General features: G+C 41.0%; 1 protein-coding gene across 2 annotated transcripts in view; it reads left to right on the forward strand.

The window, feature by feature from the left end:
- Positions 1–1,581: 1,581 nt before the first annotated feature.
- Nup153 (nucleoporin 153) overlaps positions 1,582–23,113 on the forward strand; it is a 56,074-nt gene continuing 34,542 nt past the window's right edge. For both annotated transcript variants that reach the window (XM_052727823.1, XM_052727825.1), the window contains exons 1-5: positions 1,582–2,054; positions 10,003–10,228; positions 15,699–15,947; positions 16,476–16,615; positions 16,693–16,821. In XM_052727823.1, the coding sequence (XP_052583783.1) occupies positions 1,944–2,054; positions 10,003–10,228; positions 15,699–15,947; positions 16,476–16,615; positions 16,693–16,821 (855 nt within the window). In that variant the 5' untranslated portion in view covers positions 1,582–1,943. The remainder of the gene's footprint in view (positions 2,055–10,002; positions 10,229–15,698; positions 15,948–16,475; positions 16,616–16,692; positions 16,822–23,113) is intronic.

Here is a 23,113-nt window from a genome sequence, read left to right on the forward strand (position 1 = left end):
TTAATAGTGATTTGAATTGTACAATTGGGGGGTGTGGAGGCCACTTTTGGTAGCTGACTTCTGGTTGGTATTCAGTGCTTTCTATCTGAACAGCTATTGTAAGCAGAACCATGTCCCAATTGAGGTAAATATTCATTCTATTTGCAGATGAGGAAAGTGAAGCTTAGAAAGAGGATCAGTAACCTCCCCAAGGCCACACAGCTAGTAAGTGACAGATTTAAATAATCTACTTGATTTTATAGTTGTTATAAATTTAGAACAATGATCTTAAATGCAATATTAAGCCTGTGATTCTTCACAATTGATTCTTATCATTTAATTACTTATTTCAGCTCTTATGGAAAACTGGGTTATAGTCCTGGTTTTGAGTCCCCTACTCGATATTCTTAATGGTGCCCCTTAATTCTCTTGGTCTCTATATAGTCCATTAAATGAATAGGCTGGATCACAGGATCACACAGACCTTTTGTCTAATGCCTGCTGGATTAACACTGGATTCAGTCTTTGAAGGTACATTGTTTATTCACCTTCCTAATACTAGCTGAAACAAATATATATTTCCTAGGAATGTATTAGTCACCAGTACTTAATGTGTGTTGATTGCATAGGTTATAATTGCAACCATTTACTGCGTTTCTTGTATACCAGGAAATCTACTGAGTGTTCTACACAGATGACCACACTAGCTCCCCACAACCTTTATAAGGTGGATTTTAAAGCTCCTATTTAATAGAGGAGTTATTCAAGGTCAAGTATGTAAGTAGTGAAGCAAGCCAGAATGCCAGCAGCCTGTGTGTTGACAACAAAGCCTTTACATGTTTAATGAAACAGTAACAAAATTGTATCTATTTTTTGGTTTGTTGGGACACAATCTCACAATGAAGCCGAGGCTAACCTCTAACTAACCATTCTCCTCTGCCTCCCAAGTGCTGGGATTACAGCACATTAAGCAGAAGCCGAATGCCTTTTTTACTTGTTATTTAGGCCTAGGGATCCGGGTCACTGTTAATTTAAACACAGCCCCCCCCCCCCATTTTGATACAGTATCATTCTTCGATTTCACTGTTTACTTCCATTCCGCTTATAATTGACGAATGGGAGGAGATTACTATTTTCATATCGAGTGCTATTCTGAATCTAAACAAGCAGCCAACAGCCAACTGCCGCCAAATGACCTGGGCTTTGTGCCTCTGCGGCGCTCCGCGGGTGTCCTTCCGCGACAGCCTGCCTTTCCGAGAATCCGTGTTCTTGCGCGGAAAAAAAAAAAACTATATTTCCCAGAGGCCCCCGCGGCCCAGAGCGCGGGCTCGACCAACCCTTCCTTCCTTTGCCCATCCCCCGCATCGTCGCAGCGTGATGATGCAAACGCGTCGGGCGCCGAGAACTGACGGTGTTCTGGCTCGCGACCGCGGCGGCGGCGGCCTCAACAGCGGTAATAGGCGCAAGAGCGGCGGCGGCGGCGGCGGCGACGACGACTGCAGGGACGACGACGACGACGGCGGCGGCGGCGTCGGGGCGGGCGCAGCGCGCACAGGGGAGGGGTAGGCGGGCGGCGCCAGCGGCCTGGACTGCGGCAGCGACGGCCAGGGCGGCTGAAGAGGAGCCTCCAGCAGCCGGCGGTCGAGCTAGGCCTCAGCGGCGCCCGGAGCAGCTCGCGCCGGCCTCGGCGGGAGATCTCCATAGAGACGGTGACAAACACAGACGCGGGGGTCGGCACGCGGCCGGCGGCCCGCAGCCAGCTCGGGGCCCTCAGCCGCCGCCGCCGCCGCCACCGCCTTCCTCGCCGCCGGCGTGCGCGCACTCTCAGTTCCCGCTCGCTCCCTCGCGGTTCTCGCTGTGTCTGTGTGTCGCCTAGGGCCGGGCGGGGGAGGCCCTCAGGCCGCCGCCTCTGCCTCTCCCGCCCGGGAGCGGGAGCGGGAGCGGGAGGCCGGCCAGGCTCCACCATGGCCTCCGGAGCCGGAGGCATCGGAGGGGGCGGCGGCGGCAAGATCCGGACGCGTCGTTGCCACCAGGGGCCGGTGAAGCCTTACCAGCAGGGGCGACCCCAGCACCAGGTACGGGACCCGCACGCCGCGGAGGCTGGGCGGCCCCGGGCGGCCGCAGTGGGGGGCGGTGCGAGGCCCCGGCTCCCCACGTGGAGAGGACCGGAGGGCCTGAGGCAGGGCCGGGGTGGCGACGGGAAGTGGGCAGAGCCGGGCCGGGCCGGGCCGGGCCGGGCCGGGCGGCGCACACGTGGGGTGCGGGCGGCCTCTCCCAGCCCTCCCGCCCTGGGGCTTTCCCCTGCGGGCACAGGGCGGGAAAAGAAAATCCAGGCTTCGGATAGTCGGGTTTCTTTTTTGGCGGGTTTTGAGGTTTGGGTAGGATTACTCACGACCTCGCGAGGGAACAAGGGAAAGAGATGTGCTAACAGGCCCATCGTTAGCAGGCTTTATTTATTTATTTATTTTTCTTTCTGGTGTTCCCGGGTTCAGGGTGCGTGGGGAGGGTAGTTGCCGCTGCGGCCCAGAGGGACTTGGGGAGGGGGCGCTGTTCCCCGGATCGTGGAATAATTCAGTCTTAGCTGCATTAAGAAGACATTACTGTTGTCCGGTCCTCTCATCTCCCTGACTGGCCTTTCCAGATCTGAACAAACTGTCTTAGCTTTCCGTTCTCTTTACCTCTTAACCGAGTTATAGTTACTGTGGCACTGAGGCATTTTGAAAGTCCCTCTCCACTCTTACGTCTGGTCTCTGCTGCGTGATTCTTCCTCTCTTCTCTCCTCCCAGCTCTGTATTTTGAAGGCCAGAATCAGCCATTCTCTACACTTAAACAGTTCTCCAGCTCTGATCTAATACACCAAATATTTTTAATACTGGGCGTTTTCTAGAAGTTTGAGGTATTTTGGGCACACCGGGAGTGTGGGTGGTCTTACGTAGTTTAAGCCACCGTATGCCTTCGTGGATGTTTATAATTTTAAAAAGTTGATTCCTGTTGTAAATGAGATGTTTGGTTCTGAGAAAAATTTAATTGTTTAAAAATTGCTTGTGAGAATTAAGAAGATGATAAAAACTCATTGTAACAATGCCACTTAAAGTACCTTGGTGAACTGAAGTAGGAAGTGTACGTTTTAAGTTTATTGAAGAAGTCCTAATAACTTGTTTCATACTGTTAAATGTAGACTTTGTTTTATTCTGGATAGTGCTGAAATGGAATACTTAGCGTTTTGTTTGGTAATGTTAAATTGTATCACTTTCGACAGTTTAAAAAGTAAGATATGAGGAAAAGTTTTGAATAGTAAATGCTGTGGTTATGTAATCAGTAATTATTTGCCATTGGTTGGGAGGGTTGGCACTATTACCATTTTCCCTAGATATGTACAGAATGCTGAGGAGCAGTATTTTCAAGCAGATTTTAAGATTCAAATCAGGTCACAAGCCTGGCCATTTTACTTAACCTAATATTGTACAGTAGAAGTTAAGACAGGCATGCTTTTCTCCTAAGAATAACGAATCACCTTCAAATGCTTGTTAAAGGAAAATGAAAAAATTTTGAGCAGAGAAATGGATGACTTTGATAGAGTTTAGAAAGGAGCTGATAGTCTTAAGTGACAGTTACTTTAAAATGTACTCAGGTAAAAATCTAATCTGGGAGAGAAGATGCCTAACAACTAAAACCCAAGTTATTTTAGAACTGGTCCAGATTTCAGGCAGTATACTGTTTTAGAGCTTAGTAGTTAAGTCACCTAAAATACTAGCTTCTTGCCTCAGCTATTTAATTTTTTTCCCCCTGAGACAGAATTTCTCCGTGTGTAGCCCCAGCTATTAATTTAAAATGGAAATATATCTTAACGCTGAATTGGGATTAAAGATAACTATTTATTGATTAGCAGATTTAATAGTGACAGAAATGACCCAAAAGTTACATTCAGGGTTACAGAAAAGAATACATCTCAGTGTTTGTTACTGTCTTAAAGTAACTAGTCTTAAAGTAACTAGTCTTACCTGGAACATGGTGGACTTCATTGTCATCTACCAGCAGAGCTTGTCAACTGGATGTTTTGCAGCAGCTGCTGAGTCATCCTGGATATAGTAAAGGAGCTTCATGACATGGCATGTTTCACACTAATGTTTGATAAGCGTCCAGGGCTTCTGGGCAAATGAAACCTTTGGTTGTGTAGTAGAAGGTTAGAATAAGAATAAGCAGGCTGGCACTATTAGTGGATACTGGACAGGGAATGTCAGGTCAAATACTTTGTGCAGTCAGTCACCCAGTACCCGTGACTCCTTTATTCAGTTGACTTCTAATTTCCTGTTTTGACTTCTTGTTTAGCTCTTCTGGGAAATGTCTAAACTTTAGCATTTTTCTACTTTTAACTTACCTTTAAAAAATGTCACCTTGCTTGATGTTGTGGAGCTAGAAAGTTACTGTCTTGCTCAATCAGATAAAGGGAGTCACTGTTAAATGTAGAAGGAGCTGGTTGTAGTGGCACACACCTGTAATTCCAGCTACTAAGAGTCCAAGGCCAGGGGATTTTTTAAGTTTGAAGCTAGCATGGGCTTCATAGTGAGTCCAGGCTAGCCTGGACTGTAGAGTGAGGCTCTCTCAAGAAGTGTAGAAGCAAATGAGCAATGCAAGATGGTGGTTTTCACTTGCCTCTTCACCTACCCTGCTAACCAGCCACTTTTTAGCTTTCTTGAGGTAGGATCCTTCTGTGTGGCTCTCAGGCTGGCCTTAAACCTGAGATCTTCCTGCCTAAAATCTTCTGAGGACTAACCCAGGTACTTTTAAAAATGCTCATTTTTCTAGTTCACCAACGCATTGTGTTTAGTTCTTGTCAGCTGTTCAGTCTCCTTCCCATTTCCTTTGTGTGTAACAAGGTGAGAAGGTTAAGCTGACTGCTTTTTCTAGTAGCCACCACAGAACACTTGAGTTAAGAGCAGAACTTACCTCTGGAAGAACCTGTTGGCACCTCCTGGTGAGATAGACCTATTTGTTTTTGCCCCTCCCTCCTTTTTTGGTGCTAGAGGTTTTCTGGCTTGGAGCTAAGGGAATCTACCATCCATCCTTACAGAAACAGAATGACTGACAGTCTGGCTTAGTTAGTGACCATATTCAACTGTTAAAACAGGTGGGGAAGGGGAAGGATCTGACTCCCCCCTCCATCAATAGTTTAGATGGCCGGGCGGTGGTGGCGCAGGCCTTTAATCCCAGCACTTGGGAGGCAGAGGCAGGCGGATCTCTGTGAGTTCAAGGCCAGCCTGGTCTCCAGGAAAGGCACAAAGCTACACAAAGAAACCCTGTCTCGAAAAACCAAAAAAAAAAAAAAGTTTAGATCAAGGGTTGGTACATCTTTTTAATAAAGGAACGAAACTATTTTGAGGCTGTGTGGCTGCCCCGTCTTTTTTATGGTTCTTTGGCAAATGCAAAGACCATTTTTAGCTCTTAAGAGCAGGCCAGAGGATAGATTGGCCCACAGTCAGGAGTTTGTAGAATCTGGTTTATGTGATAGGATCCTTTTTATTTTGACACTTTGTGTTTTTTTTTTTTTTTTTGATACAAATAAGTATGTCTTGCCTAACATTTGATGACTTAAAGAGTATTCTCAGCTTTGAAAAAGTACTATTTCTCAGTATTTTATTAATTTCAGATGTCACTAAATCTATTTTCTATATTCCAGATGCATAATGCTTTTGGTAGATATAGAAGCAGAAATAATTGGTTTGAAAACATTCTGATGGAATCACATGAGTTTGAATCCCTGTTCTGCCCTGAATTGAACGATGAAAAATTCTGCTTAATTTTGTCATCTGTATATTGAGGATTGCCAAGAGTTAAATGACAAACACGTCTCAAGTGGTATAGTTAGAACTCACTTAAAGTTGTGATTAAATAGAGCCCTGAGATGTAATATTTTTAAGTTGTCTATGCATTTTGCTGTCTTTTATTAGTTTTTTTTCTCCCTCTGGTTACCCAAGTCTTTTCCAGAGTACTAAACTTTTCCAGATACTAATTACTAATTTTTTTTTTTTTTTTGGTTTTTTTCGAGACCGGGTTTCTCGCTCTGTAGACCAGGCTGGCCTCGAACTCACAGAGATCTGCCTGGCTCTGCCTCCTGAGGGCTGGGATTAAAGGCGTGTGCCGCCACTGCCTGGCAAAAAAAAATTTTTTTTTCTTGTGGTGAGAGATCCTAGTGTGTTATCTTACCACTTTGCTTTTTAGGTTTTTAATATAACAAAAAAGCTCCCAATTATGTCTCTGTTTCTTGGAAAGTCCTACTGAGACAAGTATAGCTTGAAATAAAAATGAATCCTTTGGTCAGATACTACTAAAGACAGCCATTTTATTAGGTACAGGGTATTGGGAATATTGCAGTAATTCTGTGTTTTCAAATATAGAGCTTCCTATAATAAATCCCGAGGTAGGCTGGATCTCTGTAAGTAGCACACAAGTTGGCCTTGAATTGGCAATTCTGCCTGTGCTCAAAAAGCAAAAAAGGTGCATTTACATACAATACAGTCTTGATGTTGGAGACAATTTATTATCAGAAAGGGTAGAATGCCTTTTTCATCTATAAATATTTCAGTTTGTTTGTACTTATTTTTTTCATAGTGTGGTTTGAGAAATAAACTCTTAGTCTCAGTATTGAAATGTGGGATATAAGATAGTTCTTGGGGGTTTAACTGCTGTGGCCATGAATGGATTATGTTTTTCTTTGTTGTATTTTAAGGTTTTTGATTTTTAATTTTTGTTTTTTTCCAAAGACTTGCTTTTACTTTTGCATATATGTCGTGTGTGTGTGTGTGTGTGTGTGTGTGTGTGCGCGCGCGCGCGCGCGCGCCGCGCGCGCGCAGCGCGCAAAACCACTGCCAGACTTCTGTTAAATGACTTGCTATTAGCTCTGACCCCCAGGCAACTTTATTTATTAACATACAAATAAAATCACATTTCAGCACAAATAAACTATCTCCATAGTGGAGGACTTGAAGTAGTTGCTTATCATGTAGCTAAAGGCTGTAGATAGAGCATTTTAGACCAGAGTTCACTTTTCTTCATGACTTGGGGTCATTTAACCTAAGAGTTTGGTTACTGAAGCTTAAGGGTGTTAGTTGTAATGGCTTCAGGTCAGTTTGTATTATACCTTTCTTTTTTATTCTTTGGGCTATCATTCACTGTGAGTCCTCTTGGGCTGAAGCTAGTGTGCTGTTTAAATTTTAGTTGAGAAAGTGAAGCTCTCTTAAGTACAGTTGCTGCATGCCAGTGACCCCTTATCGGAACTCTTTGACTTTCAGTTTGTTCTCAGATCTTCAAGAAATTTAATGCTTCTGTATGTGACTTTTGGTTAAATATAGTGCTGTTTCTAAGCTGTTCTGTAATTTCTTTATATGGGTAGGAATCATAAGGATCTTTTATTATTATTATTATTAATGAGATTTTCTATTCATTTTACATACCAACCACAGATTCCCCTCACCTCCCTCCTCTCACCCCTCAGCCTTCCCCCCAGCCCCACCCATTCCTACCTCCTCCAAGGCAAGGTCTCCCATGGGGAGTCAGCGGAGCCTGCACACTCAGCTAAGGCAGGTCCAAGCCCCTCTGCCTTGCACCAAGGCTGCCCAGAGTGTCCCACCATAGGCACTAGGCTCCAAAAAGCTGGCTCATGCACCGGGGATGGGTCCTAATCCCACTGCCTGGGGGCCCCCTGCACAGTTCAAGCTAATGGACTGTCTTGCTTATCCAGAGGGCCTAGTCCAATACCATGGGGCTCCACAGCTATTGGTCCACAGTTTGCGTTCCCACTAGTTTGGCTGTCTGTATGTAGATTTTTTCATCATGATCTCAATGTCCCTTGCTCATAGAATCCCTCCTCTCTCTGATTGATGGACTCTTGGAGCTCTGCCTGGCGCCCAGCCGTGGATCTCTGCATCTGCTTCCATCAGTCATTGGATAAGGGGTCTATGATGACAGTTAGGGTATTCAGCCATCTGATCACCGGAGTAGGCCAGTTCAGGCACCCTCTTGACTATTGCCAGTAGTCTAAGGTGGGGTCCTCCTTGTGGATTCCTGGGAACTTCCCTAGCACCCTGTTTCTCCCTACTCCCATGGTGTCTTCGTTTAATCATGGTATCTTTTTCCTTGCTTTCCCACTCTGTCCCTGTTCCAGCTCCAACCTCCTGTTCCTCTATGTTCTCATCCCTCATCCCTTGCCCTCCATTACCTCCCTCACCCCCGTTTTTTTCATGTAGACATTAAGATCTTTCATATTCTGAGAAGCTTAAGGAACTCCACAGAAAGGTTTTCTATCCCATGATCTTGCTATAAGCTTACAGAGATCCTCTCGTCTCTGCCTCCTAAGTCCTGTGTTTGTCCTTTTTAAAGTATAGTTTATCTTGTAAGCACTTTCAAGTCTTGCAGTAGGAGGATAAATAGCTATTACTCTATGTGTGCTTTATAAACATTAGGTTTAGGTCCATAATTCTCTCAATTAATATTATATAATAAGGTAAAAATAGGGAAATGATGAATTTGTGTTCTTCAGAATGAATGTTTTTAGAACTGTGGCCTTACCATATAGATCTGTATTTTTGTTTAGAGACCAATAGAATATTATTATTATTATTATTTTTCTGAGACAGGGTTTCTCTGTAGCTTTGGTGCCTGTCCTGGAACTCACTCTGTAGATCAGGCTGGCCTCGAACTCACAGAGATCCGCCTGTCTCTGCCTCCCAGGTGTTGGAATTAAAGGCACGTGCCACCACCGCCCGGCAGAATATTAATTTTGTTATACTTATCAATTGTTATTTATACCTTTCCAGATAACAAAGCAATTACTATTAGTATTCAAGTATCTGTTTCAGAAAGATTTTTTTCCACCTTTTCTCTTGATAGAATTTTCAAAACCTAGTTGTTATATTTGCTTCCAAAGTAGAATTATGTATTCTGCCTTGTCTTAATTTCTTTTTGTATCTACTAAGCCCCTCTTTTCTTTCTGTGATTCTCTGAAATCTGATTAATGCTGCTTTATGAGAGAAATTTACAACTGAGATTACTTTATCCCAGCTTGCTTATGCTTTTTTCCTTTATTAGTAAAATTATCTGCACCTGTTTATGTGATACCTTGAGAAGTACTTCCATGTTATTTCATTTGATTTTCATCGTCATTCCGGTGGGCACTTCCTATTGGAAGGGATGTTCTTAAGAATAAATCAGAGAAAAGGGAGGTTGGTATTCAAGTTCTGCCGTAGGTCCAGGATGCATGGCTCATGCTATTACTCTGTCACACACTCATGCTTGTATCTTGGGCATGCTACTTAATGGCATTGTCTCTCTTCATGGTTTGGTTTTCTTAGGGCACTGGGGATTGAGCTCAGGCAAACACTAGCATGGAGCTATGTCCCTGACTCTTCATTCACGAAGTGCCATATTCTCACTGCATAAAGTGATTGATTGTATTAAATTGATAAATATTTGGAAATTGCTTAGAAGAGTGCTCAGATCCCACTATAGCTGCAGTGAGTGTCAACTGTAGTTTTATGTCTTGTTTTTCCTTTAGAAGTTGCCATCCTAAAGCTAATGCTCAGATTTTTAGAGAAAAGATTTCATAATATAAAAATTTTACCACCAAAAAGAGGTCTTAGGTTATTTCTTGAGTTTGAATTATGTTGGATTAGTTGTCTTATTTCCTATTTTAAGAGGGATTCCTCTTTTATTTGTTTAATTTTTTTTTTAACTTGTAGTGCTGAGGAATCTAAACTCAGGCCTCAAGTATGAGAGGCATGCAGTTTACCAGCTGAACTATATCCCCCCAGCTCTTGTCTTTCTTGAAGAATGTGATACAAAATAATGGTTGAAATGGTTTATATTGTGTCTCTTAATGTTCTAAGGTACAGAATGATGAAAACATTTACTGCCTTTTTAGTAAATTTCGTTGGAAACACTTGTGTTTTGCTTGGCATGACCTTCTGTAAGTACTTACTTACGAAGATAAATTTTCTAAAATAGTCTTATGTATGTTTTCTCCAACAGGGCATTCTTAGCAGGGTTACAGAATCCGTTAAGAATATTGTTCCAGGGTGGCTACAAAGATACTTCAACAAGAGTGAAAATGAATGTAGCTGTTCAGCAGATGCAGGTGAAGTTCCACACTGGCCGGAAAATAGAGAAGATGAGCGGGTGATTTATGCTGCTGAGGACAGCACGAACATTGACGATGGAAGAATCACCCCCGAGCCCGCAGGCAGTAACACAGAAGGTACATAGAGTGTGAATATTTGGTGACAAACAGACTTTCATGTCGAATCTTAAATATCTTTATATTACCTGGTTATGATACAGTCTTACTGAGTGGTGTATAAATCCTGTATGGGTATATGGGATCAGTTTTCAACTGAGTATTTTTTACTTAGCAGTCTTAAAAAATTATTACTTTGTGTTTATGTGCACATGGGCCAGCATGCCACTGTGTGTGTGTGTGTGTGTGTGTGTGTGTGTGTGTAGGTGTGTGTAGGTAGGTATAGATCAAAGGACAGCTGTGTGGTGGAGTCAGTTCTTTTCTCCTTTTACATGAGTTCCCAGGCATTGAACTCAAGTCACCAGGCTTGCATAGTAGTCCCCTTTATCTACTGATCCATTTTGCTAGCCTATACCAGCCTTTTTTTTTTTTTTCTCTTATTAAGGGAGACTGATAAATCAGTGAAAACTACAAGCATTGACAATTGGACTTTCAACTTAAAGTTTTATAACTTCAGTATTTTGTGGCTTTTGGCAAGACTATTTTTTTTTTGATGCTGTAAAAATACTTATTTTTCTGTTCATGTTCTGTTACTTTGGGGAAGGGTTGGGGAGTAGATGATGAGGATGGTATGTTGTTGATCACATCTGGGTCCTGTGTATGTTAAGCAAGGACACTACCACTGACCTAATTTAGTGTGGTTTTGCTTTTACTGTGTTTTGATAAATGTTAAAAATTTTTTTTTGGAATAACTGGCTTAGATGTATGGCTTGTTGTATGTAATTAGAAACATATATTCCTATCTAGTTGGCCTGTAAAGAGAAATAGTGAAATGGTCTTGAAAGAGTGGTTACTTTGAAGAAAATTATAAATCTAGTGTTCATAGATTTATAACTAATCATAGTCAGGGTTTCCATTGCTGTGAAAGGGTTGATTTCATTTTACAGCTTACATCATCCAGGGAAGTCAAGGCAGGAACCTGGAGGCTGAGTTCAAGGAGGAATATTGCTTACTGGCTTGCTCCCCATGGTTTTCTTAGCCTGCTTTCTTATTGCACCGAGGACCACCATTCCCAGGGATGACACTGCCCATGGTGAGCTGGGCCCTCCCTGCATCATCAATCAAACAAATGCGTTAGCTGGACGTGGTGATGCATGCCTTTTAGCTAAGAACTCTGGAAGCGGAGGCAGGTGGATATCTGAGTTTGAAGAGAAACCCTGTCTTAGGCCCCCTCCTCCCCCATAAACAAACAATATCAAAATGAAATAAAATGCACCATAGGCTTGCCCACTCTGGTGGGTGTATTTTCTTAGTTGAGGTTCGCTTTTATCAAATGACTACAGTTTGGGCCAAGTTGACATAAACCAGGATATTTAGTAGTACTCAGCTTGGCATAGTCTTTGAAATTTTGCTGTTTTTTATTAGGATAATTTGAATTTTGATATCTGTACTTTTCATAATTTCTTTCAAATGTTACCAGCAACACCATCGAGGCTTTATCTGGTGATTGCTTCAAGTCCACTTTCTTGCCATCAAATGGAGCCCAGACTTTCTGTTTTTTTGATGAGATTTCTGGTCAGCACTAGTGTACCCATAGTAGCACAAAGCCCTTTCTCAGTTTGATGAGCATATTAGTAAGGACTAAGTAACCCGAGTTTCTAATTTTATATCTGTAAAATTTTAATTGTGTGTGTTTTCATGAACATAATGGAATTAATTGGAACTTAGATTTTGTTCATTAAATTACTAAATTTCTTACGTAGAATGTCCATGTTATGTATATTTTTGTAAATTTTGAATGTAAATTATGGGGGAAAAAGTATAGAAGATGCTACAGTGTACTCCCAATGTTGCCTCTTATTGTTGGTAAGGTTTTACACACTGTTGGTGGAATAGACCAGTAAGGAAAACTTCAAGAATGTACATGTTAAGTTTTCACTGAGATGAGACTTTAGGCCCCTGTGCTAAGGATAGAACCTAGGCCTTTGCACATGCCAGGCAAGCACTCTTAACATTGAGCCTTCTCTCTGACCATTTAGAAACAAGGAGGGCAGCTTTTTGATTCTTTTTCAAAACTCAGCAGCAGTTTTTCCTCTCCTTCACTTTTTAGATTTGATCTTGCCTCCTGTTTTAAAACTTGTCAGTCCCAGATAGTTCTTACAGTCTTTCTTGCTTTTTCTCAAGGCATTTATTTGTTTGATCTGTGGTCAGTGTGTGGAGTCAAGTCCCACTGATAGCTCTCTACAAAGTTGAATGGAAACTGTACTAGATAGAGCTGAAAAATGTGAAACATTTAAATGTAAAATGCATTCTCAAAACAATCTTAGATACATTTGCTGTTCAAGTAGTATCAAAATGTGGGAAGCTAGCTGAGTATTGTTTACTAAATAGGAAGTTTTGAAATAACTTTTATGTTACTAGTTAAGGCTAGAGAGTATTGAACATTCAAGTAACTCAGCAGTAACAGAATTATGCAGTTTCAAGTTTCTTCCTTATCGCATTCTGCCCAGGTACCTCCTGTGTTGACTTGTGTATGTGTTGTATGTGTGTGTACATGTTTGTGTATGTGCCTGTGCACATGCATGTGCAGGTCAGAGGTGAATGTTGTGTGTCCTCAGTTGCTCTTTACCTTTAAAAATCAACAAAAACAAAACTGAGATTAGCTGATTAGCAAAACCCTATGAATGGATTCTCTTGCCTTTGCCTTCCCAGTGGGGTTACAGTTTACTCAGCTTTTTTGTATGGATACCAGGGATCCAAACTTAGATTTTCATGTTTACATAGTGAGCACAGTTACCACTTGAGCCCATGTTGGTTCTTAATGTTGGTGAAGTTTCCTCCACTAGGTTAGTGGAATAGACCACTAAGGAAAACCTGAAGAATGTACGTGTTAAGTGAGAATTTAGGTCACTGAGAGTTCCATAGTGGCATATCTAGTAAATGAGTGAGTCAGCAGTGAATTGTACTTGTGGGCAACTGCTTGATTTATTCTATCATGATTTAGAGTTGTTTTAGTTAGAAATACAGCATTGATGACTGATGTGAATCTGTAAATCATAGTGATCATAGGGTTGTTTCAGCCTATGCCTTTTGTCTAGCTTGTTGTGGAAAGGAAGGAGCCATCTGTAAGCAGTAAAACTACATATACTAGGTTTAGTATATGTCTGCTCATGCTAGAAATGGTCCTGTCACTTTTGCCTATAGGATAAATGGATGCAAGGTCAGAGAATGGAATGCATCAAAGGCACTATCTGCTAGAATGGGTTATAACAATTAGAGCACTTGTACTCTAAGACTCATTTCAGGGCAGATGAGATGACTCAGTGGATTAAGGCACTTGCCTACCAATCCTGACAGCCTGTGTTAAAACTCCAGGACACAATGGTGGAAGGAGAAGACTGACTCCTAAAAGTTTTCCACTGACCTCCACAAGTGAACTATGACATGTGTGTGTATACACACAAACACATACCCATAAATGGAATAAATAAATGCGTATATAAATACAGATCATAGAGAAGTTGAAATATTTATAATCTTTGTGTGTGTGTGTGTGTTTTGGCTTTCCTGGTGGCTGAATCCAGAGCCTTGTGCATGCTAGACAAGTGCTCCATTATTAAGCTACATCCTTATCATGTTCAATTTTTAGATTTTTTTTTTTTTTATGACAGAGTTTCTCTGTGTAGCCTTGACTGTCTTGGAACTCGCTTTGTAGACCAGGCTGACCTTGATTCATGTAGATCCTTCTGCCCCTGCCTCCCAAGTGCTGAGACTAATGGCATGTGCCACTACATCCGGCAATTTTTTTTGTTTTTTTTGTTTTTTTGTTTTTCGAGATAGGGTTTCTCTGTGTAGCTTTGCGCCTTTTCCTGGAACTCACTTGGTAGCTCAGGCTGGCCTCAAACTCACAGAGATCCACCTGGCTCTGCCTCCCAAGTGCTGGGATTAAAGGCGTGTGCCACCACCGCCCGGCACATCCGGCAATTTTTATGTGTTTTATGTTGTACTGGGCATTGCTTATGCTAGACAAGTTTTTGTGATGTTTAAATGCCAATACAAGTAGATTTCTATGTTTTAGCTAATATTTCTCTTAACGTATTTTGTTATAGATTATATTAAAATCAGTTTAGATATTCTTCTGGATTATAGTTAAATCAATTTAGATATTCTACCAGGTTGTTTTGTGTCTATGTGGTGCTGGGGATTGAACCAAGGGCTTTTCATGCATGGTAGGCAAGCTCTTAAAAACAAAAACAAAAACAGACAAAATCTCAAGAAACAACCTTCCTCTTTTTTCCTGATGTGTTTTTCACCCTTAAAGAATTCTTCATTGCCATGTTTGGTATATACCTTGTTTTTTAGAGACTTTTTTGAATTGTGGTAAAGTGTTTATATTAAACATGAATTTTATTATTTTGTTATCAGTTATAATAAATGTGTAGTTGGTTGCACTAGGCCTTGTTTTAAGTATATAGACCTTGTTTGCAGACACTGTCTTGGAATTTTTTTCATCTTACAAAGCTGAAAGTCTCCATGGAACAGCCTTCCCACCCCCTCGCCCTTAGCACCTGTCATATTGTTTCCAACTAGAACTTCAGTTCTGGGTCTCAGGTATCCGTTATCTAATAGAGCAAGGTTGACCTTGAATTCTGAACCTCCCAAGTGTAGGAATTACAGGTGTTTGCTCCTGCACTCCTTTTATGACACAGTGCTAGAGTTTAAGTCCTTGTGTGCTAGATAAATGCTTTACCAACTGAGCTATCCCGTTCCCCTTAATTTTTCTTGTGCTGTTTTCCATGGTTTGAAAATAGTTGTTCATGTGTTTTCTCTAGTTCTGTACATGTTTATATTAGAAGAGCTAGTTTGATCTTACTTAACTCCATTCTAAGAGGAATTCTCCTTTTGGAACTTGAAACATGATTCTGTAGTTCTTGAAGATATACTGGAAGATGGTTAAAAGAAATTCTGGAAAAGAAGAATAAAGAGAAGTTGGGAGGTGAATAATTTTCGGGGGAGTAATAAAAGCACAATATTTAAAAATGCAGGGCAAATTCAGAAATGTCTCAGCCATAACACAGAGATGAGGGAAGGGAGCCTTTTGAAATCAATGAGCATGAAAGTGACATCTCATCTGTGAGGAAAATGAGAGGTGGTTTAAGAAGTTATTGTAGGACACAGTAAACACTAATGTATAACTGGTGTGATATCCTAGCTGGAGTAAAGATTAGCCACTGTATTGTATTATATTATAAGGGTAGCCCACTCAAGAAATATAAAAGTCATGAATAGGTTTAGCCAGCTGGGAAAAAAAAATAGTTATATTTCAGCTCTCATATATTACATCCTGAGTGATGAAAAGTCTGTCTTACTAAGAAAGCATGTTACTTGCTTTGAAGTCCAGGCTGAGATTAAATGTGTAAAGATGGTAAATATATTGGGATAGAGCAATGCCTTTTCTCAGTTTTATTTGTAATGTTACTATTCCTTTAAGAACCTTCGACGACCAGTACTGCTTCAAATTACCCAGATGTGTTAACCAGGCCTTCTCTTCACCGGAGTCATCTGAATTTCTCCATGTTGGAATCCCCTGCGCTACATTGTCAGCCTTCCACGTCCTCTGCATTCCCAATTGGCAGTTCTGGGTTTTCCCTTGTGAAGGAAATTAAAGATTCTACCTCTCAGCATGATGATGATAACATCTCAACTACCAGTGGTTTTTCTTCAAGAGCTTCTGATAAAGGTATTCTTGTTACTAGAAGGTAAATAGTTGTGGCAGTAGGGGGATACATTTCATATGTTGGGTTTTTTTTTTTGTGTGTGTGTGTTTTTGGGGGAAAGGGTCTCACTGTAACCATAACTGGTCTAGAACTTGCTCTGTAGATCAGGTGGTCCTTGAACTGATAGAGATTCACCTGCATCTGCCTGCCAAATGCTAGGATTAAAGGAGTGTACCCCCATCCTAGTTTAGATGTTTTTGTTTTGTGTTTTAAGATATATTTTTAATTTATGAGTATGTGTTTGCCTGCAAGAGTTTTTGTGGGCCAGAAGATGGCATCAGATTTCTTGGTACTGGGATTCGAGGTGGTTGTGGGAACGTGCTGGGAACTAAATCCAGGTCCTTGGCATGAGTAGTACATATTCTTAATTGCTGAGCCACCTTTTCAGCCCTTCTTTAATTTTAGTTTTAATTTTCATTTTTCTTTATGAAAATCTAGGCCTTAGGGTCTTAAAATTGGTGGTTACTACAAATTACACATTTTTGTCCTAGATATAGCTGTTTCAAAGAGTACTTCCCTGCCACCTCTGTGGTCCCCCGAAGCAGAACGTTCTCATTCACTCTCACAGCATACTGCCACCAGCTCCAAAAAACCAGCATTCAACTTGTCTGCCTTTGGAACACTTTCCACCGTGAGTACTAACTATGTTGGATAGAATCACAGTGTCTAGTATTTTTGTTTATAATTTATCACTGTGTTTCTGTGCAGTCACTTGGGAATTCTTCAATTCTTAAAACAAGTCAGCTTGGAGACTCTCCTTTCTATCCTGGCAAAACGACATATGGTGGGGCAGCTGCCGCTGTGAGACAGAGCAAAGTGCGCAACACACCTTACCAGGTTAGTGTCGGGGGAGGATTGTTGATGAGCTCCCCATTCATTACCAGACACTGACTGCCAGCACCCAAAAGACCTGTGAGAGTACTTGAAAAAATCTAGAGCACGAGAACACTTTTAATTGTAGTGGACATATTGAATATTAGATTAGTGTGCTTTAGGAAGTACGAAAATTCCACTCTTTAAAATGAGATAAAAATTACACATGATATAATTTGCCGTAATCTTAGCATATTGGAATTGTGATAAAAGTGTTGTCACTACCGCTATCCAAATGTTGAAAAAAACATTTTCATCAAAACGAAACATTATCTTGGATATTTCCACAGTTAGCTTTTACAGTCATTCTCTGGCAGCCCCTTACCAGTTTTTCTGTACTTAGGGTTTTTTCATAATGTTAAATGAATTTAGTCATACAGTGTGTAGCCTTACAGTGGGCATCAATCTGACTTAGTTTGAACACCTTGATTCGCTTTTTTTTTTTTAAGATTTATTTTATGTATATAAGTGCTCTATCCGCATGTGTGACTTTATGCCAGAAGAGGCCATCAGATTCCACTAGAGATGGTTGTGAGCCACCATGTGGTTGCTGGGAATTGAACTCATGACTTCTGGAAGAGCAGTCGGTGCTCTTAACTACTGAACCATCTCTCCAGCCCCATTCCTTGGTTCCTTTTTGATGCTGGTAGTGAGGTACAGTTTATTAGTGAAAGGATACTGGATTATTTCCAGTTTTAACATTTATTTTCATCTTCCTTGGACATATAATCAGGAGTTATCACATGGTTAAGTACATAATAAGACATGTTTTCTATTGTCAGTACCTGCTTGCTTCCTGTAATATTACAACAGTTGTATTGTGTCCTTGCTTCACATGGAGAATTGTTAGTTTTTTTGTTTTAACCATTCTAATAGGAACACAATGGTAATTTCAACTTGTGATTTTAATTGCCTTGTCCCCAGTGACTAATGATGTTGAATGTCCCCCCCCCCCCCCCCCCCCCCCCCCCCCCCCAGACAGGGTTTCTCTGTGTAGCTTTGTGCCTTTCCTGGAACTCTAGACCAGGCTGGCCTCGAACTCACAGAGATCCATCTGCCTCTGCCTCCCAAGTACTGGGATTAAAGGCGTGTGCCACCATCGCCCGGAATGTCTTTTTAAGTGTTTATGTTTTAGAAGTATGTTTTTCTTTGACCATGACAAGTATTGTTCATTATTAAATTGTGTTGTGTTCTTGATGAATTTTGAGGGTTTTTTTTTTTTGTGATCTAGTTCTTTTTTTTTCTTGTTTTTATGAGATGTGTGTTTTACAGGTGATAGTATATTTTATTTTTCTATTGTGATTTTATGCTTTTAGTATCTTTTATGAGATATCCTATATATAAGCCAGTGTCACAGCGGTTTTATTCTAAAAATTCCAGTTTTTTTCCTTAGGCCTTAATTTAGGTCTTACTTATTTTGAGTTGATTTGTGTCTGGTATGAGGTGTGTACCAACATTGATGATTTGTTTTATATTTGAGTATTTGTTTTAAGTACCGCTTGTTGAAGACTGTCTCTTCTCCACTGTGTTAACATTGCATGGGGGATATTTTGGGACTTGTTTTTTTCTGCCTATCCCATTGTCTGTTCTTACACCAATACTTTCTTCGTGATAGCTGTTGATGTAGAGTAACTTTTGAAATTTTTTTTTTTTTTGTTTCCCGAGACAGGGTTTCTCTGTGTAGCTTTGTGCCTTTCCTGGAACTCACTCTAGCCCAGGCTGGCCTCGAACTCACAGAGATCCGCCTGCCTCTGCTTCCCGAGTTCTGGGATTAAAGGCATGTGCCACCACCGCCCGGCTAGTTTTGAAATTGGTAATGCCCGTTCTTTAATTTGTTTTGATACACGCTTGCTTTGGCTTTCCTAGGTTCTTTTGGTTCTGGGGATTGAACTGAGGGCTGTGAACATGTTAGGCACTCATTTCTGCTCAGCTCCAGGAGAGCCTTTGGTTTTCTGTAGTTCTTTGAATTCCATAAAAATTGATAGGATGTTAGTTTTTGCAGTGGCTATCTGGATTTTGATTGTGATTACACTTAGCCTAAAGATCAAATTGAGGAAAACAGATATGACAAGTCTTCTAATCCAAGAATATGATGTCTCTCTCCAGTTCTTTGGTTCTGTGGGTGCTTTTTGTGGATTGAACTGAGGGCTGTGAACATGTTAGGCACTCATTTCTGCTCAGCTCCAGGAGAGCCTTTGGTTTTCTGTAGTTCTTTGAATTCCATAAAAATTGATAGGATGTTAGTTTTTGCAGTGGCTATCTGGATTTTGATTGTGATTACACTTAGCCTAAAGATCAAATTGAGGAAAACAGATATGACAAGTCTTCTAATCCAAGAATATGATGTCTCTCTCCAGTTCTTTGGTTCTGTGGGTGCTTTTTGTTTGTTTGTTCTGTTTTGGGTTTTTTTGTTTATTTGTTTGTTGAGTTTTTGGGACAGGGTTTCTCTGTTTAGCCCTGGCTGTCAGGTTGGCTTCGAACTCGAGATTAACCTGCCTCTGCCTCCTGAGTCCTGGGATCAAAGGTGTGCACCACCACCACCTGGCTTATTTAGGTGCTTTAAAATTTCTTTTCATGATTGTTTTGTAGTATATAGCGTGTGACCTTGAATACATTTTGTTAGATTTATGCCCCAAGTATTTCCTGTGGTATTGGTCAAGAATAGATAGAATTATTTGTTCAGTATATTTAATTCAGTTGAAATACCTCCCAGCCAAGAAATATGGTTAATTCTACAAGATATGTAAGAAGGAAGTAAATACTGATTCCACAGTTTGATGTAGTCAAAGAAGAGAGAACTTTTCATAACATACTTAGGAGAATAACCAAGACATTGCAAGAAAATTACAGGCCAACATTTCTCATTAATTGTAGCCATCTTTTCACCTGATATATTTGTTTTTTTTTTTTTTTCTTCGAGACAGGGTTTCTCTGTGTAGCTTTGCGCCTTTCCTGGAACTCACTTTGGAGACCAGGCTGGCCTTGAACTCACAGAGATCCGCCTGGCTCTGCCTCCCAAGTGCTGGGATTAAAGGCGTGCGCCACCACCGCCCGGCCGCCTGATATATTTGTAAAATAATCCCAATCCTATAAAATGGTCAGTTGGAGTTTGTCTTAGGAACGCAGCTTTTGCTCAATGTTTGAAATTAATGTAATCTTTCTTTTTCAGAAAAGATAGAAAAACCATATGAAACATTTGGCAAAAATCCCTCATGCTTGATAAGAATTTTCATCTGCTGGGTGGTGGTGGCGGCACATGCCTTTAATCCCAGCACTTGGGAGGCAGAGGCAGGCGGATCTCTGTGAGTTCGAGGCCAGCCTGGTCTACAAAGAGAGTTCTAGGAAAGGCACAAAGCTACACAGAGAAACCCTGTCTTGGGGGGTGGGGGTTCATCTACTAGATAACCTCACCTGTTACCGCACATCTGTATAAACCTTCAGACAGCATCGAGCTTTCTGGTGAAAGGCTGAATGCTGTCCCCCTGAGATTAGGAAAAGAATATAGATACTTCACCTCTGTCCCTGCTTAACATCAGGCCACAGCTTCTAGTCTGTACAGGAGGCATAAAAATGTACCAGACATACGTATTGGAAAAGAAGTATAATACTGTTTCTATCGAGGACAGTGTGTTTACATTTCCCCCTAAAGCTGCCATAACTAAGTGTAGCAAGGACATAAGCTACAAGGCTAATATGTGAAGTCATGCACATTAGCAGAGTTAGAAATTGGACAACTTTTAAAGAAATAATCATTTTGTGCTTTGTGGTAGTATTTTTCTAAGGAAGGAGCTATGTGAGCCGCTTCTTAACGGGAAGATAGGAAGGTCTACTTTATATATGAATTAAATGTATTGAAGTAACAGGATTGTTCAGATTGGCCGGGCGGTGGTGGCACACACCTTTAATCCCAGCACTTGGGAGGCAGAGCCAGGAGGATTTCTGTGAGTATGAGGCCAGCTTGGTCTACAGAGCGAGATCCAGGACAGGCACCAAAACTGCACAAAGAAACCCTGTCTCAAAAAACCAAAAAGAAAAAAAAAAAAACAAAATAAACAAACCAAAAATAAACTAACTCTCTCTCTCTCTCTCTCTCTCTCTCTCTCTCTCTCTCTCTCTCTCTCTCTCTCTCACACACACACACACACACACACACACAAATTGTTCAGACTGTTTATAGCTAGCAAATGGCATGAAATACTTAAGTATAAATCTAGTGATACAATACATTCAGGGTCTTTGTGCTAACTGCTAAAGGATGTGAAAGAAATTTCTGTACAAGTTTTACTTATTTGCATATTAGTGTGACATTTTAATTTTACAATAGTACTTTAAAGATAGGAGAGACTATATGGAAGCTTTTGTATGCTATATGTCTTTAGAATGTTTCTCAATATAGACTACCAAACACTTGAAATTTGGTGAGTTTTTGTGGTTTTGTTGTTGCTTGTTTTTACATACTGAGGGATCAAATAGTGTCTTGCTTGGCAGGCAAGTACCCTGCCTATGAATAACACCTCCAGCCCTGGAAGTGACATTTGGATGATACCTGTTACTCCTTTTATACAGTGTAAGAGCTAGGAAACATACTAAAGATTCGTAATTTGGTTCCATTTTAGTGTTTACTAAATCCAGGCCATGAAGCCAGAGGACTATATTAAAACAACAGACTTGTATTTTTCTAGTAGATATTTGAATGTTCTTGGTTTTGGCGAAGTCTATAGCCTCAACTACAGTTGTTAACAGGCACCAGGTTCTTAATACTTATGTACAATATTACAGCTCTTTTGAAAATTGAATGAAATATTTGACATAATTGTAAAACATTGTTTAAAGCACTTAATTGTAGTTCTACTTTTATATATAAGCTATTTATAAAAGATTAGGCTGGCCGGTCAGTGGTATCCCGCACCTTTAATCTCACCACTTGGGAGGCAGGGTCAGGTGGATCTCTCTGAGTTCCAGGCCAGCCTGGTCTGCAGAGTGAGTTTCAGGACCATATAGAGAGACCCTGTCTCAAAAAATGAAAGTGGGTAAGAAAATTAGGCTTTTTAAAATATTAGTCATCATGCTAGCTATCTTGGGTTTGTGTAGTCCATGTGTTTGGAATGCTGTAATGCATCCTTGAGAAAAGTGTTTTTATTGAAATTTGTAAGCCTTTCAGTGTATAAAGGTCAAGGTTTTCTTCCCTGACCCCAATTTTAAGACCCTTAAAAAAAGCTTATCCCCCCCTTTTTTAGATTTTAATATAATTGTGCCATTTCTCTCCTTTCCTCCTCCCACCATCTGCTCCCACCTCCCCTTAATCTCCTCTAAATTCATTGCCTCTTTCTTTTTTCCCCCCCTCTTGTTGTGTGTGTACATGCCATGTTGCTTGTATGTATATGATCTCAGGGCTGACCATTTGGTGTTGGATAACCAATTGGTGTGCTCTTCCTTAGGAAAGACTGTTTCTCTTGATCTCAGTAATCCTTAGTTGCTTGTAGTTTGTCTAGACTTGAGGCCTTGTGGGCCTTTCTCCTTTTATGTTAGAATATCGTTGGTGACATCCTTTTTCAGGCTATGTTCAGTCAGCCACGTTGGTGAGACTTCATGGGTACAGCATCTCTTGACATTTCTAGGAGACACAGTCTCAGAACAAACTCCCTGTTCTCTGGCCCCTGCAGTCTTTCCATCCCCTCTTCTACAATGACCCCTGAACCCAAGGGCAGCAGTTCTGTTGTAGATGTGTCAGTAGGGACTGGCCTCCACAACCCTGCACTTGGATGGGTTGTAGTTGTCTGGAATGGTGTCTCTGTCTTGCAGAGAGAAGTTTCCTTGATGAAAGGTGAGAACTACATTTACCTTTGGGTGTAAATATAGATATTTAAGAACATAGTTAGGGATTATGCTGGTTTAGTAAAATGGTGGTTGTAGGTTCTCCTCCACGACCCATTAATTCACGAGCCTTGGGTAATTGGCTAGGTTTCCACTATGAGGCATGATTTCCCTCTTGTTGAGTGGGCCTTATGTCCAATTAGAGAGCTGTTGGTTTTTGCCAAGGTATGCATACCATTACTGCACCCTTAGGGTTATCCTGGTAATTTTAGTTCATAGGTATCATAGCTAGATGGGACTTTTGGTTGCTTCCCTCCTTTGGAAGCTGGTCCTCAGGGGGAAAGCTGTAACATCAGATCTAAAGCTCTTTCTTCAAGAAATAGTCTGAATATTTTTGAAAATCTCTTTGTTATACTGGCTGTGGTAAACTAAGTCATAGTGA

This window comes from Peromyscus californicus, unplaced genomic scaffold (genome assembly GCF_007827085.1).
Source record: "Peromyscus californicus insignis strain IS unplaced genomic scaffold, ASM782708v3 Scaffold_8__1_contigs__length_139910024, whole genome shotgun sequence".
Taxonomy (NCBI): domain Eukaryota; kingdom Metazoa; phylum Chordata; class Mammalia; order Rodentia; family Cricetidae; genus Peromyscus; species Peromyscus californicus.